The sequence below is a fragment of the Mesoplodon densirostris genome, chromosome 8 (assembly GCF_025265405.1).
Source record: "Mesoplodon densirostris isolate mMesDen1 chromosome 8, mMesDen1 primary haplotype, whole genome shotgun sequence".
NCBI classification, from domain to species: Eukaryota; Metazoa; Chordata; class Mammalia; order Artiodactyla; family Ziphiidae; genus Mesoplodon; species Mesoplodon densirostris.
The window spans coordinates 33542029-33559137 of record NC_082668.1 but is presented as its reverse complement, the minus strand read 5'-3'; the positions used below and the strand labels follow the sequence as shown (position 1 = coordinate 33559137).

The 17109-nt window shown below is 40.5% G+C and overlaps 1 protein-coding gene across 6 annotated transcripts in view; it reads right to left on the bottom strand.

Moving 5' to 3' along the window:
- Positions 1–17109, bottom strand: part of RAPH1 (Ras association (RalGDS/AF-6) and pleckstrin homology domains 1) — a 98355-nt gene that overhangs the window by 7555 nt on the left and 73691 nt on the right. For 5 of the 6 annotated variants that reach the window (XM_060107440.1, XM_060107439.1, XM_060107441.1 and 2 more), the window contains 7 exons: positions 16364–16485; positions 15070–15135; positions 13395–13538; positions 12410–12520; positions 7799–7897; positions 6639–6759; positions 2869–3011 (listed from right to left, as the gene is read on the bottom strand). In XM_060107440.1, coding sequence (XP_059963423.1) covers positions 2869–3011; positions 6639–6759; positions 7799–7897; positions 12410–12520; positions 13395–13538; positions 15070–15135; positions 16364–16485 — 806 coding nt within the window. Of the gene's footprint in view, positions 1–4; positions 679–2868; positions 3012–6638; positions 6760–7798; positions 7898–12409; positions 12521–13394; positions 13539–15069; positions 15136–16363; positions 16486–17109 lie in introns of those variants that run through there. The other variant, XM_060107444.1, reaches the window with a different exon arrangement.

Below are 17109 nucleotides of genomic sequence, written 5' to 3'. Positions count from 1 at the left end.
AAAAGGAGGATAAAAGGGAGGTTGGGAGAGAGAAAACACAACAAACACAACAGTTACAGAGGTAAGCTTTGACCGTCAATCTAAAAAGCAAGCAATCAGAGACATGCATGAAAGGATGCAGCAGCTGGTGATCATAAAGATGGACAATGTCGGGAAGGCTAAAATCTAACTCCCTGGGCAACAAGGGCGCGGAGAGAATGTGTTTACCCAACGACCTTCTCAAGCAGCCAGACTGCCTAACAACCTGGGGAAAACTTCCTGCTGCACAAGCTGTCTGGATGGTGCTGGGCCCTCTGATTTCTGCCTCTGGCTTTCCACACCCTGCCCCGAATTAGAGGGCCTTTGAGCACGGAACCGCACCCCCCGCCTCCCCGGACTCTGGCAAAGGGAGATGTGATGGCTGGAGTTCACCTTTCAGTCCAGGACCGCATCCACATCAAGCAGATGCCATAACTGGGTTTAGGAGTGCTGGTGGAGGGCCTCCCGAAGAATGAGGATGGCTTTTTGATGCTAGTGAGCAGACACGTGAGAGTATGAGTATGTTCAGCAGGCGTGCACAGTCACACGGGAATGAATGAGCTTGACACACACACTCGCGTTCGTGTGAGACACTTGCATCCAACATGCACAGAAGTCCAGCAACGCAGGTAAAGGGGGGGATTCTTTACATTTGTTTTACTGGAAAATACATAAAGAAATGCTTCATAAACATGACAGCAAAAGATCATAAAAATATCACACAGAAAAAGCCAGAAGAAAATGAGAGGAAACTTTGGAAGGCTAGAGTAAAGGAAATGTACCTAGAAATAGGAGCTAGAGTTTGCCAACAACTTGCTGACCAGCCCATGTAGGCCCCTCTTGGCACTGCCCAAATTACCACATCTGGTCATTTATTTCATGGAGCTACTCATGCATGAATGTGGTTCAAGTACTTCTGAAAGAGCAGAGGAAGAACTCTTGGCTTAATAACTTTTAGGCTCTTTGAACAAACTATGAGGATCCAAGATAAACCATTTGTTTCCAATTCTGAATGACATCTAATTAGCGTCAAGAATGCTTAGGTTAGTAGACTAGAAGGCTTATTATGGGGCTGAGTTCTAATGCCCGTCAGGACATTCACATGTTCCTTTAATAACTGCACATCAAAATAAAAGCATTAGTCTGCAAGATCTGGTTACAGGAGTCACCCAGGTTAATGTGTTTCCAAAGAACAACCCCCGACCTTAACTTGACCCTGTCTTGGCTGCTGCAGGGGTGTAGTAGACCTTAGCTGTGCTGGCCTTCTCTTTTGGCACCTGAGACTGAGGTAACAGGAGGAGAAACACACAGGGGGTCAAGACTCAAACACACTGTCACTGCTGCATGGCAGGGTTCGTGGTCTTTCTGGCACTACATGCCATGACGGACTACACTGCTTCGTCACAGACCATGTGGACCTTTGCTTTCCTTGGCCTTTCTCATGACAACTGGGTAGTTCTACAATTTAAAATGCACATGAATAACACCAGTAAAAGTTTAGTAAGGTAAAGGACTTTTCTTTTGGTATCTGACTTGTGTAAACCCGGCTTCTCTATGACATACATGGACTACCAGCACCAAATAGTGCTGTTCCACTCAAATTGATTAAGTACGAGAAGGAAAAAGAAGTATTTCTTAAAAGTGGGAGCCTCGGGCTTCCCTGGTGGCGCAGTGGTTGAGAGTCCGCCTGCCAATGCAGGGAACACGGGTTCGTGCCCCGGTCCGGGAGGATCCCACATGCCGCGGAGTGGCTGGGCCCGTGAGCCATGGCCGCTGAGCCTGCGCGTCCGGAGCCTGTGCTCCGCAACGGGAGAGGCCACAACAGTGAGAGGCCCGCGTAACGCCAAAAAAAAAAAAAAAAAAAAAAAAGTGGGAGCCTCTGATAAGGGAGTTAAACTGCCAGTGTCTTAAGAATTTAGGTCATTAGAACCAATTCTCAGATATTTATTTTTCTAAGAGAAAGTGTTCCACACCATTGGGCTACATACGCCTCCCTCCACTCTCTCCATGTCCAGTGGATCAACCACATATGCAAATAAAGGAATAAACTGAGTGGAAATAGCCACTTAATTCTCATTGATGAACGTACTGATGTAAGTGATTCAGACAAGAATGACAATGATGAAAAATCAAAATGATTCCTGGGTGAAAACAAAATGGCCAGGCCGGGTGTCCTACTGGTTCCTTGCGATGGTGTGTGCCCTCGCCTGCTGAGCAGAGAGCACTGCTGGGACATGGTCGCCCACAGGACTTCAGAGGCAGTTTGATACAGTATCTTTCAACCAGGCTAAAGAACCTGTCTATTTTTTTAAATAGTCTTGCAATAATTATACTTGTGTCCTTCAGGGTCAATGAACAACCTTCTATGCAAGGCTCAGGGATCCTAAATTTTAAGGGGATTAATTGGAATTTAGCCTTCCACATAAACTATAATTTGAGAAAATTCATCAGTGTGCAGAGAAATGCCAAAAAGCATAAAAGAAAGGAAGACAGAGGAATGAGTCTGAGTAAACTAAATTAAAAACGAATAAAGAAATAATCAACACTTAGCAGCTTTTTTGGAACAAAATTAAGGCATTGGCACTGGAGGGTGTTGTTGCTCCATCCAAACTGATTTAAGAGTGGAAAGTGTTATTTCTTAAAATCCTGAGCCACTGATAAAACTGCTAGGTTTTTTGGGTTTTTTTTGAGATCTTAGATCATCAGAGCCAATTCACAAATGTCCATTTCTGAGGCGAAGCAAAGAAGGAATACTGAAATAAGGCCAAGAAAGATTCCTAATAAAGGAACAACAAGCTACACCCCTGGAACACTACAAATATCCCCCCTACCCTGACCCGAGCGTCTTACCTTGCTAGACTCTTCCAGCTGCGTGCCTCGCTTCCAGGCCTCAGAGAAGATGGAGCTCACGATGCTCTGGGAACGGACGTGTCCTGCCGGCGGGGTATCAGACACTCCGCTATCAGACTGATTGGAGTGATTGGACTGAGACTCTGTTTGAAACAGATTTTCAAAAATCAGATTAAATAAGTCAGTATTGTGACGTACGAATATGTATGTTTGATAACTCTTTCACTCAAGATAAGATGCGATGCAGAACGGCAACAAGTTACTTTTACCTGACTCATTTCACTCAAACACAGCCTGTGTTTTCCACTAGAAAACTTCTCTTGTCCTAGGGCGAATAGGAAATCTCCATTCTTTTTAAATAGTTCACCACAAGAAACCGATAATTGCAATAAAAGGTTCAAGTAATATTATTGGTATCCTGACAGGCTGTCTTGTAAGAACTCCTAGCAAATAAGAGAATTAATGAGGGCTTCCCTGGTGGTGCTGTGGTTAAGAAGCCGCCTGCCAATGCAGGGGACACGGGTTCAAGCCCTGGTCCGGGAAGATCCCACATGCGTCAGAGCAACTAAGCCTGTGCGCCACAGCTACTGAAGACCGCGCGCCTAGAGCCCGTGCTCCTCAAGAGAAGCCACTGCAATGAGAAGCCCGTGCACTGCAACCAAGAGTAGCCCCTGCTCGCCGCAACTAGAGAAAGCCCGCGTGCAGCAACGAAGACCCAACACAGCCAAAAATAAATAAATAAATAAATTTAAAAAGGAGAGAGAGAGAATTAATGAACCATGAATAGAATTTTTTTGTTCAGTCATATCTTCATTCATGGAGAATCAATCTTTTTATATACCCCTGCTCCAGGCCATCTCAGAGATTTCTCACTTATGAATTCAGATCTATACATGATGGTCACTTCCTTTATCCCAGTAATGGACGATACTGAGAATCTGATCCCCAGTAAGAAGTGTGTTTCCTAGGGATTCAGGTATTGACATCACAAGAGAGCAGCTGTGCCATAGCCTGGCTTCCTGAAGGGCATGAAGACATCTTCAAGGGACCTGGGAATGGCTGAGGATACAGTGTAATTTGACTGACCTCCAGGGTGAGGGAACTGGAAAGATTATTTCACTGGACTCTAAGTCAGGTGAGGTAACGTTGCAGAAGCACCTAGCCCCATGTCTGGCATCTGATGGAGACTCAAATGTTAAAGCTAGTCCCATCCAGTCACTCTGTGAGACGTGGGTATTATTAGATTAAAGTATTAAGCAAGTCCAGCCAAGTTCATCAAAGTACTGCAAAGATAACAGCCACAAACTCCTTTAGATAAAGTTAAGACAGTATCCTCAGGGTAAAAATATAAGCAATATAGGATAAAACCTACTCTATTTTCTTCATCCCTATCTAATATCTAGGACAACAGCCTATAAGACAAGAGGCTGGAACGTGTGACTTCTTGAGCTCTCTTCAGCATGAATATGTATGATTTTACAGTTTACCTGAAAAAGTCTACCTAATACTTAACACAATGTATACAAACAGATGATGCTGGAGTGGGAAAAGGCACGATACCACTTCATAAAGTAACACGTGGAAGCACTTGAATTGTTAAGTGCTATATAAATTTTTTTTTAATAGTATACATCATTTTTTCCCTCCATCTTTCCCTTAATTCCATTTTCTACAATCCTACTTGTGACATGCTCTTCTTACCTGGCCTTTCCTAATCCACTGCCACAAAGGTTTCTCCCCCCCAATTTAATAAACATTTTATTTTAGAATAGTTTCAGATTTTCAGAAAAGTTGCAAAACTAGCACAGAGTTCCTACATACCTAGCAGCCAGTTTACCTCGTTATTAACATGTTACAATACTCCGGTCCATGTGTCACGAATAATGAACCTACACTCATGTTAATATTAACTAACTCTGGGACTTCCCTGGTGGTCCAGTGGTTAAGAATCCATCTTGCAATGCAGGAGATACCAGTTCGATCCCTGGTCAGGGAACTAAGATCCCACATGCTGCGGGGCAACTAAGCCCATGCGCCTCAACTAGAGAGAAGCCCATGTGCTGCAACAAAAGATCCTGCACGCCGCAACTGAGACCCGACGCAGCCAAAAAAATATATATAAAACAATACTTAAAAAAAAAACTAACTAAACTCCAAACTTTATTTGGATTTCACTAGTTTTTCCATTTTCTGATCCAGGATCCCATCCAGGTTACCATATTACAGATAGTTGTCATGTCTCCCATGACAGTTTCTCAGACTCTCCTTGTTTTTGATGACCTTGACAGTTTTGAGGAGTACTGGTCAGGTATTTTGTAGCATATCTCTCAATTTTGATTTGTCTGATGTCTTTTCTCTGAGGTTAAGGGATTTGGGAAGACCAAGAGAGGGAAAATGCCAGTCTCATCACACTGCATCAAGGGCACATGCTATCAATATGACTTATTACCTTGATCACCTGGCTGAGGTATGGTTTGTCAGCTTTCTCCGATATAAGGTTACACCTCCCCACTCCATGCTCTTTGGAAGCAAGTCCCACACTTAACAAGAGGAGAGGTAAGTGCCACCTCTTGAGGGCAGAGCATCTGTATAAATCTATTTAGAAATCTGTACAGGAGATTTGTGTCTTCTCCATTTATTCATTCAATTCAATAACTTATTTACATCCCCATGGACTGATGGCTATTGATTTTATAATTCGGATTACAGTCCTATACTATGTTATCTTCTTGCTCAAATTGTTCCAGCTTTGGCCACTGAGCACTCTCTCAGGTTGGGTCCTGGGTCCCTTTTACAGACTCCCATCGCTGTGTTTTTTTTGAGTACTTCCTTTGTCACAGGATGCTCCAGGCTCATCTTATATATTCTCTGCCACAGCCCTAGAATCAGCCACTCCAGAGCCCTGGACTCCTTTGTTTTGGAAAATGGCATTGAGAAACCGAGCTCTAGGTTCTTAGTGTTCTCACTGCTACTAGCCCTCTCAGTGGACAGAATAGAGAATATATGTGTGCACACTAGCCCATGCATATACACATTCTCGATGTGTGTTTATTTACTTATTTAGGGATGAGATCTAGTCATACAGCTTTTAAATCAAATACTTCTTAAAGTAATTATTTCATAACATGGGCTGTTAGAACAAAGAAAAAAACATGACTTTAGATGACACGGATATCATTTACGGAACTTTTGAAGGGAAAGAAGCATTTATCTTAAGATGTGATCACAGCATCCTTGTTTAAAGGATGTGGGAATCTGAAAATAAGCACCTTTTGAGTATCACTATTTCCTCTGAAAACTTTACAAAGTTTGATGACTTAAATAGCTTCCTTAACTGTGATACTGAACTAATTCCAGTTGTTTCCACTCTGCTGAAATGTCAGGAAACCCATGGGGAAGGAAGGCAGTTTCATCATGATTCGGAGCACTCTTCTCCGAGCAACTCTCTACCCCCAATTATGCATCAACAGTTGTTTTCAGCAATATGACTGAGTTTCAAATAAACTTTATAAATATATAACAAAACTCCTGGCTTTACCACTTTACCGGTTTCCCATTTCAAACACTTTTGTGAACTGGCCCATGACATTATCCCCTCTAAAAATAAAAAAATAAATGAATAAAAGCACATGTACCTATTGATCATAATTTAGAAATCAGGCATGGCTCTAGTTTTAAAAAATCACCCTGAGATAACCAGATCTTCTATCAGTCTCCATAGAGACACCTTCCTGTTGGTAGTAAAGAGTTCTTTGGACATTTTGAACTACCTGGGATGCTGGAGGAACTGGATCCTGACTTAATGCTGGAGCTGGATAAGGACGTCCAATCATAAGCCGACTCTGTCCTCCTCAGGGCCTCTTGATAGTTCATGTAGAGCTGCTTCCCGTACTAAACAGAAGGCAGTAAATGATGACATCTGTACTTTACTGGGTATGGTATGGATGCGTGGGATAGGAAAAGGGGACACATTTCTGTTTACTGACTCACAGTCTGTATTAAAATACCTATAATACTTCAAAATTTCTTTTCATACCAATAAATTATAATCCACTCTTATTTGTCCTCATTTTGAGAAAGGCAGCAAGAAGTCAACACTTGATTCTGATTATGTTCATTAACAATATAAAGATTTGTTTTCAGTTACTTTTAAAGCAACTTTGATTTTATGTCTATAATAAATTTTATTAAAAGTAACTGAATAAATACCCTTTCAAGCATTATGTATAATCACCTTTAAGATGTCCTTTAAAAAAAACTTTGTTAAGACTTTCTTTTTTAAGAGCAGTTTTAGGTTCACAGCAGAATTGAGAGAAAGGTACAGAGATTTCCCATATACATGCACAGCCCCTAAACACGCATAGTTTCTCCCATTATCAACATCCCCCACTAGAGTGGTACATTTGTTACCATCAATGAACCTACATGGACATGTAGTAATCACTCAAAGTTCATAGGTCACCTTAGGTTCACTTTTGGTGTTTACATTCTATGGGTTTGGACAAATGTATAGGACATGTACCCACCACTGTATCATACAGAGTATGAGTATTTTCACCACCCTAAAAATCCTCCATGCTCCACCTATTCATTCTTCCCCCAACCCCAAGGCAGTTTAATTTTCAAAAATTTCTTTTGTTTAGGCTAAATTCTGCTATGTAAGAATCATACAGTGAATTCTCCAAAGCCCAAATAAATCACTTTGATGCTACATAAGCTTTTACCAGCAGTATTATTCCTTGGATACCAAGTGTTAAAAGCTTATCCCCATCACCAAGAAAAAAAGACACTTAAAACATGAAACTTAGACCTGAGAAAACTAGACACTGGCAAAATCATGAACATGAAACAAACAGGGTAATTATCATGACAACAAAAACCATATCATTAAGCACCCGTCATTCCATTATCAAAGCAAAAGAAAACCTACCTTTGCGATGCGGATACCATTGACCCACTGGTGCAGGGTCCTCACATCATCACAACAAAGGTATTTGATGTACTGAGATTTCTTCTGGATCTGTGGGTGCTGCAAGATTAAAGGCAAAGTCCAACTAAGTCCCCTGGAGAACTAAGAAATAAACAAAGTCTATCAAAGCTTAAACATATCCTGACAAATTACAGGTCTTTGGAATAATGGCCAAATAACTTATACCTCTTAAACATCCATGAGGCCAAATAAGATGGCCCTAAGTATTTTTACAAAATAAACAAGAAAGAAACTTGTGTTAAATTTTAGGTCAAGATGTTTCAGTTAAAAAACAAACAAACAAAAAACAAAAAAACCTTCACATCATGGGAAACTCCAAAGTACCCCTTCTACATTTCAAAGAAACAAAGTCTACCAAGCTTAACAAAGTCAGTGGAAGGTTTTGTTTGTTTGTTTGTTTGTTTGTTTTGCGGTACACGGGCCTCTCACTGCTGTGGCCTCTCCCGTTGCGGGGCACAGGCTCCGGACGCGCAGGCTCGGTGGCCATGGCTCACGGGCCCAGCCACTCCAAGGCATGTGGGATCTTCCCGGACCGGGGCACGAACCCGTGTCCCCTGCATCGGCAGGCGGACTCTCAACCACTGCGCCACCAGGGAAGCCCCAGTGGAAGTTTTAATCTACCAATATAAGACTATAAAAAGGGAGGAGAATGCTTATTTCACTTTGAATTAACTGAACTCATGGAATCAGAAGACTCCATATAAGAGAGTCTTTGGTAAAGCTTCCAGCGCTTCTCTGGAGGTGAACACCTGGGTTGGGGGGAGGAAGCACAGGGCACAGCACCTGGGATGCAATGGGTGCTCACACCTGTTGCGGTGCTGCTCCCTGCTGTGGACTGAGCACTGCTCTGCAGGCCCCTCTACCCACAGCATGTGCCCTCTGGGCAATAAGCAGCCTTTTCAACTGCGTCATCAGATTTAGTCTTCACAGCCCAATGTACTTTTCAGTTGAGTCTTGGATAAGGAGGTGAGTGACCTGACCTTGGCTACAAAATGCAAGTGCTAGAACAGACTCAGGGTGTTTTAACTCCACTGGGCCACAACCACTAGTTCCCTGGGAAGAAAAAACCCTTCCTGCCCAAAATTAGACTGAGACATAATTCCTAATCTGTAACTAAAAGTGATACTCTGAAATCTTAGTCCAAGTGCCAAAAGAAACTACTGAATATATACAACCCATTTATTACTTTGGAAACAATATAGGCCTGAAAATCAATTCTCTCAACTAATATGCAAGAAGCTAAAAAATAAGACTATAACACTCCACCCTGTTACTTCCATGATTATCATGTATAACATCCTTCTATTAATAACAGTGTTTGAGAAGTTCATGTTCATACTCCATCCCTAAATCTTAACCATTTTTTTCCTTCCCACCTAACATATTAAATTACTTTGCCTCATTTCTCAAGCGATGAAAATTTAGACCTGGCTAAGCTGAGCTCTATTCCATATATTTTTTTAAAACACAGGTTTCCTTTAAGATACTTAATTATACATGCATACGTATGTGTCCCAAGTGTGTACCTCTTTCAGATAATACATCAACATATATCTTATTTATTTCTACATTGTCAAATTTCATGAATAAGCTCTTCCCTTATTTTTATTTTTATTATCTTAAAAAAAAAAACTACCAAATGGTGTGTTTTATTACCTCCTACAAGTGTGTATATATTTCCTGTATCCTGCACGTCACTGGAAGGACTCAGACTCAGTCATTAAAGCTCAAAGCTGATGAAAGGGATCAGGCCCTACAAATATTTACATTTGCATTTGTGTAGACCCTGTGTGGCAGCACTTTTTGGTTTGTTTGTCAGAACTCAAATGCTCAAGAATAAAACACTTACATAGGCAAAATCTAGTGTAGACTTACAGGAAAGAAGGACATATCTTAAATACTAATAGTTGAGTGGTCTCAGGCAAACTGATCCCTTAAACCTCAGTTTCCACATCTGGAAAATGGGGACTCTAGACCAGACTTGTGAGATGGACATGTCCAGTGCTTCTAGTGCAGCACCTTCCACCCTGGAGTCCTTCAGTAAATGGTGACCATTATTTTTACTATTATTTGCACCCAGTGGTATGGTGTTTTTTTTAGTTCAATACATTAAAATTTCTAGATATAAATAGGTAGGCAATATAAATACATAAATTTAGCTTAACCTACTTTACCAAAAGCAAATACAAAGCATACAAATCATTATTATAAAAACAAACAAGAAAACCCTTAGAACAAAAATATTCTTAACCTAAGAATTCTATGAACTGCAAAAAGGATTAAAGTACTAGCCAGTGGTCCTACTTACTTCTGGCCCTGACAGACACTGTTGATTGCCTTCCCCACAGCTGTCTCCTCCTCTCTACCTCTTTTCTGATAGAACCCCAATTTGTTTGGATGTCTACCCCTCACCTCAGAGAGCAAATTCTGACTAGTGTAAACCAAAAATGGTGGCTTTGTTCCCTGTTCGTGATTGGTGTAAGAGTGAGCATGTACTCCAGGCCGACGGCCCTCAAAGGGAGGGCTATTAGAAGAACTGGGAAATATTTCTTTCCTCTTAAAAAAAGACAAATACAGGGAAAAAGAGTCCCTCTTCCTCTGCTGGATTCTGTTGGGTCAAAAATGGGCAGTGGCCATTTGTGACTGAGGTAAGTCGGTCTGAGAATAAGCTGATACGCAGCTTATTAAGTTCCATACGCAGAAGATGGACCAGGGAAAGATGGAAAGAAGGTAGGTTCTCACTGACAACTTGGAGCCCCTGAAATAAATTCTTACTGTCTCCATGTTATGAGCCCCCAAATAACTTTTATTTATATTGATAGTTACCTTATAAGAAATTAAAGCTGAGAAAAAGTTAAATATAAGAGTATACAAGGGCCTCCCTGGTGGCGCAGTGGTTAAGAGTCCGCCTGCCGATGCAGGGGATACGGGTTCGTGCCCCGGTCTGGGAGGATCCCATATGCCGCGGAGCGGCTGGGCCCGTGAGCCATGGCCGCTGGGCCTGCACATCCGGAGCCTGTGCTCCGCAACGGGAGAGGCCACAACAGTGAGAGGCCCGCATACCGCAAAAAGAAAAAAAAAAAAAAAAAAAGAGTATACAAATACACATTCCACTACCCAGGGGAGCAAAGATATCATCACACGTCATGTAACCTTTTAGAAAACTCCATTATACACTTGTGAGAGAATGAGAGTATAAAAGGCAAAAAACATCTTAGCATTATTAGTAGAATAACATTGACATCACAGGTCCCTTTACTGGGTCTCAGGGACTCCAGGGGACCCTAGACCTCATTTTGAAAACTGCTGGATTAAGCTACTTTATACTGACTTAAAAAAAATTACTTGCTACTGTAACTAAATGATATAGGGTATTCTCCAAAAACGATCAGTTAATAAAGGGCTACCATTATAATACACCTAACTTTATCAAAGCAATCAAAACTCTACCCCAAAACCCTAAACCACCTCTTCAAACCCAACTGACAATTCTCAGACAAAAGCAAAATCAAATGATGATATAAACATGTAGACCTAAGTAGTTACCAGGGGGCTACTGAGATGGACAATGAGAAAAACATAATCATCTCCATAATTATCCTGAACTTTTTTTTTTTTTGGTACACGGGCCTCTCACCATTGTGGCCTCTCCTGTTGCGGAGCACAGGCTCCGGATGCTCAGGCTCAGCAGCCATGGCTCACGGGCCCAGCCGCTCCGCGGTATGTGGGATCCTCCCAGACCGGGGCACGAACCTGCGTCCCCTGCATCGGCAGGCAGACTCTCAACCACTGCGCCACCAGGGAAGCCCCTGAACTTTTTAATGTTACCTTTTCCTAATGTTCCAATAGATCACTAAAAATTTCAGTTCTCAAAAGTACAGGTATGATGAGTATGAGAAACTCAAAAGTTTGGATATAGGGGGAAAAAAATCACTAAAAACAGCTTAGATGGATCATAATACATGCGTGGGCTATCAGAGCCATGGTTCAGGAGAAAAGGGAGACGAGAATTATTTCTGGGCCAGATGAGAACCAGCCCACTTTGAACTCGGGCTCTGTTGGTTCTGCTGAGTTAGTACCGGAAAAGAACCCTTCCCCCCACATGTGGCTCTGATCTAAGTCTTCCTAAACTAAGCCAGTTATTAAATGAGAGTCTCAAATTTATAATCTAATCCATTTTATACATTATGACTCAAAGCTTACAATTCAGTATCCATCTCCTAGTGTCATCACTCTAACTAGGGTCAGCTGTGGGATAAGCACAGGCTTTCCTTCCTTCCCTCCTTCCTTCATTTATTTATTGGCCACGCTGCACAGCTTGTGGGAATCTTAGTTCCCCGTCTAAGGATTGAACCCAGGCTCCGGGAGCTGAAAGCGCTGAGTCCTAACCACTGGACCACCAGGGAATTCCCTTCACCATTCCTTTAAAAACCTATACAGAAAAAAGCAAAAATAGGACACTCGATGGAGATCCAAACTATTTTAAGATGTCCAATAACCCCCTCTATGTCTAACATCAATTAAAATTCCTAAAAAGAGAGATATGTTTACCTTGAGCACCAGACAGTAGTCTGTAGGTGCTTTGTACTTATTCCGATAATCCTGTCCATAGTAAACATTGACGTGATCCAGCTGGAGAAAGCACACCAGATCCCGAGACACCTGCGAAAAAAACACCGGAAGACTGAATTAACAGTAATGTGTAAACAAGCAGATATCACTAGTAACAGCTTCTAACTGAGAATCAAACTTTACCAAGTAGAAATTATTGCTATTTTGCAGAAGATAAGACAGTGAGATTCTCTGCAGATGCTTCTTCTTTAAATCCATGATGCAACAAAAAAGGCAGTCCGTTTCACTTACTGTCTTGCCATTCATAAGGAACACTGACTTGCTTGGAAAGGATGGCACTTTAAAAAGACTTTAAATATAGTATAGTATTTATATTAAATACAATATAGTATGATAGAGCTCTCTGGAAAGAACAAGAGATATCATGTAGCTCAGTGTCTGTAGTGCATATCTCAAGTCCAGCAATTCTCAAGTCAGGGTTCCTCGCCAGTTAAACAGGGGCGACAACATGTACCTCTCAGGATGGTTAACACTGGATGAGATGACCCTGTAAAGAGCTTCTGCAGTGCTGGGCCCCCAGTAAGCACAGAAGTGACAGCTACCATGGGGGCCCTTAGCAGAAGCACATTACCTAAGCAAGGCTGAAACGCCTGTAATCCTAGAAAGGTATTCTCCCCCCAAACAATAACAAGCAAAAATGACTCTGGCAGAAGCTCCAAAAATAAGAAATAAAAGCATGATTTCAAATTTGCCAGGAGAATCGAGATGGGCCCAACTAATGAGCAGAGAGTGAACATTTTCAGGTTTCTTCTTTCTTATAATAGATCAATAAACAAAGCAATGTTCTGTGTGTCCTACACGAGCTGAAACAAATCAGAGGCTGGATCATCTTATTAGCATGCTCACTACAAATTAAAATCAATCAGTGTAATAAGGAAGCTAAAAGTCAGCAGAAGGGATGCACCTTTGCTTTTCCTTTAGGGACATAGTAGATACCAGATGCTCGCAAGAGAAAATAACGCTTTTTCCAGGACTTCTTGCCATCATCTTTCAACCAAAGGACTCCCTCAATTTCTGGTACAGTTACAGAACTTCCGCAAAAACACTCCTAAAAGAAGAAGATGATTTGGAAAGACATGATCCTTAGATTCTCAGAACAAAGTTGTGTTTACCCCTGTGAGATGCATGACACTGTGATTAAACCAAAATGCCTCGGTATAAAAACCATGCTGCTAATTTTACCTCAATTAGAACTTTCTATTCTAAACATTACATGGCTTTACTCTGGAACGACTATGGCAATCCCTAAGAACTTTTACCTAACATTGTTTTGAGGAAACTAAGGTGAAATGTCAACTGAGTTGCATATAAAAGTACTTAAATGCATTTGTAAACAGCATAGTTACACTAAATTTAATCAAAGTGTCAGAGCTAACATAAACTTTATTTTTCTCCAAATTAACAACACATTTTGATTAGCTGTACGTTAAATAGGAATATATTTTAAAAGAAAGCAACATGCTAAATGAATGATTACACTTTCACAATTTAAAAACTATCAATGTATATGATTCTAAAACAAAGAATATTTAATACTAGGTTGAAAGGAATATAAACAAACTCAAAATTCTGGATTCTAATGTCTATACTTAGATAAAAATTTAATTTAAAAAATCAATCGTGGGGGCTTCCCTGGTGGCGCAGTGGTTGAGAGTCCGCCTGCCGATGCAGGGGACACGGGTTCGTGCCCCGATCCCGGAAGATCCCACATGCCGCGGAGCGGCTGGGCCCGCGAGCCATGGCCGCGGAGCCTGTGTGTCCGGAGCCTGTGCTCCGCAACGGGAGAGGCCACAGCAGTGAGAGGCCCGCGTACAGCAAAAAAAAAAAAAAAAAAAAAAATCAATCGTGTATTTAGTAAAGGAAAAGTAGAAATCCTCACTAAACTTGAACACAGGAAGGTGAATTAATTTCTCTCTCCCCAAAACAAAAAAAAAATTAGGAATTATGAAGAGGATTTTTCTTAATTATAGCTAGCATCCCTATGAAAAGCTTAGTGCTGATCTTCATCTTCCTAATAGCCTTGTTGCTAAATAAGAGTTTGTTCAGATCTTCAAACATACTCATGTCTTCGACCTTAGTTCTCTAAAATCAGCAAAAGCCAAAAATTCAATTATGTTTGAATTTGTTTTATTACTCTTCAAAATAAAGAGAGGTATATATTTTTTAAAAAGAATCATTATGATTTGTAAAATTATTTGAGTTATTTCAGACCAAGGTTTGAAATATTTTGTAAATAGCTAACTATACTCAAATTTCTCTCCGGGTAAGCAGATAAAACAGGACAATCACATCCTTCATTGACTAGCCTTTTCTCCCACTTGTCAGCTACTAAAAGCTCATAACTCCTTTTAGCCCACTAGCATACTGCTTGGCAAAATAATAAGTTTTACAAGGTTCTTCGGTGTTCTAATGTTCACACAGCTGAACTCTCTCCAACAGGCTATGGAAGAAAATAGGCTTCCCTATTTACGATTGAAATTATAAATATAGAGCACTGACATTCTGGACTTCAAAAAAGGTGCTTAATATTTGAATATTATAATGTGCAGGAAAAGGGGAAGGACGGAAGGAAGTCATACCTCCAACAGCACTTCTTTGTTTCTATCTGCCATCTCAGCTGTTTCCTTTTTTCCCAGAAGATAATTCTGGAAAAATGAATAGATGAAAGTTAAAGGATAAACCCACTCTGCTATTCCCTTGGCACAGGTATGTACATGATTTCTTCTAGAGACACAGAAACCCTGTGTTGGTTTCTGCCTACACAGAGTGAGGGGAACACCCCTTTGAAAAGCAACCTGTTCGTGGGATCTTCAGGGAAATGCTTGACACTGGTCTCCTCCTTACCTTATCCATTTATCTTGAATTATTCCGTAAACTGCCCTCCCCCAAATCCTGAGGTGATATTACATGCAACAGCTAGCAAATATGTTTTGGTATATCTAATGAAGGATACACTTACAGGACCTTAAAGGTTTACAAATTATTAAGTACAACAAGTAAGGCAAATTACCTTAAAATATGCTGAGTTTAACTGATCCAGATGGAGAAAATTTAATCTAAATCCCAAATTCTCTGAGACTACCGTGATCTCATTTGCTTGACTCAACTAAAATCTGAATTCTAATTATTAGCCTTATGAAACATTTTTTCACAATCATCCATAAAAAGATCTGTTGGTATTCCCAAACGTGTATTCTTCACTAAAAATACCCAGTAAAGATGTTTCATGATTAAGCTGCCTGAAGGATAACTATTCAATAACTTTAACACTGCTACTATTTTTCTCATTACTACTTTTTATAGTGGGGTTGTTTTCTCTCACCTACTGATTTTTATAAAACATTTGGGTATTAGGAAGGATTAACTCAAATATTATTTTGGAATAAGCAAAGATACTAAATAGATAAAGGTAACATATATTAGAATGTGGAACCATTTATAATCAAGGTTACTGGGTTTTCAAAAAATAATTTAAAATAAATCAAAGTGTCAACTGGATAAATGACAAAAGTAGAGAAACTTAAATGTGCAAGTACTTTCCTTTGAGGGATAAGGAACTCACCAAATAAACAGCTGGGTTCAAAACAGCTCTGAATTAGAGAGAACAGAAACCTGGTAACACCCTGGAGGTAAACCTGCTTCCCCAAAGGCTCATCCCATCTGGCTCTGCAGAACTGGCAACTTCTTTGAGGCCTGACACCTGGGCCCCAGCAGACTTGCCACCTTGGCAGTAGTGAATGTTCCCATGGGGTTTTGCATCCACAATGCTCCAACCAGGTGGTTACCAATCTTTTAACTCTATTAACTTAGCAGTCAGAGAATTATATAATATGAACATTTAAGAATCCTGACCTCTGTAAGCTATAGTCTCACCTGTGGGTTTTTGAAAAGTGCATATTTTTCTATACGCTCCATAAATATAAGCTTGTTTTGGCTATCTCTTGTCCAATTAAGAAGATTTTCAACCAAGTTTTCATGGTCTTCAAAGATTCTCTCTGTCCCAAAATAAAATATCAGTATTTTGTTAGTATTCATCAGAACTGCATAAAAGACAAGAAACCTTGTGAAGTAATTCACAGCAAAACCCTTAACTGACACCCCTGAGAGATTATCTAGTCTTCCCTCTATTTTCAAACAAGGAAACATGCCCTCGTGGTGTTAAGTGACTTCAGCAAGGTCACACAGCTGCTACATGGAAGGATCAGGACTAGAATCTAGGTCTTCTGACTTCAAGGTCTTCTTCAGCCTTCAGCCTTTGTCCATCCCACCCTTTAAAAAAAACCCAACATGTTAGCTGCATTTCATAAATTCTGGTATTAAGTGCTTCTAACAGCATTCATTTCTTGTCATTCAAAAAATTTCCAAGATGAGTTCTTCTTTGATCTATGAGTTTTGTTTAAATTTAAACAGAGATGTATTTTCTAATGTCCAAATTAGGAATCAAAGAACTTGTCCTATATATTGAACATATGTTCAAAGAACATATTCTAGAGATAATGATTTTTTGAAATTTCTTGAGAGCTGCTTATAACCTCATACCAGAATCAATTTTTAGAAATACTCCATTTCTGCCTGTAAAGAATGTATATTTTCCTGTTATTAGTGTTCTAAATATATCT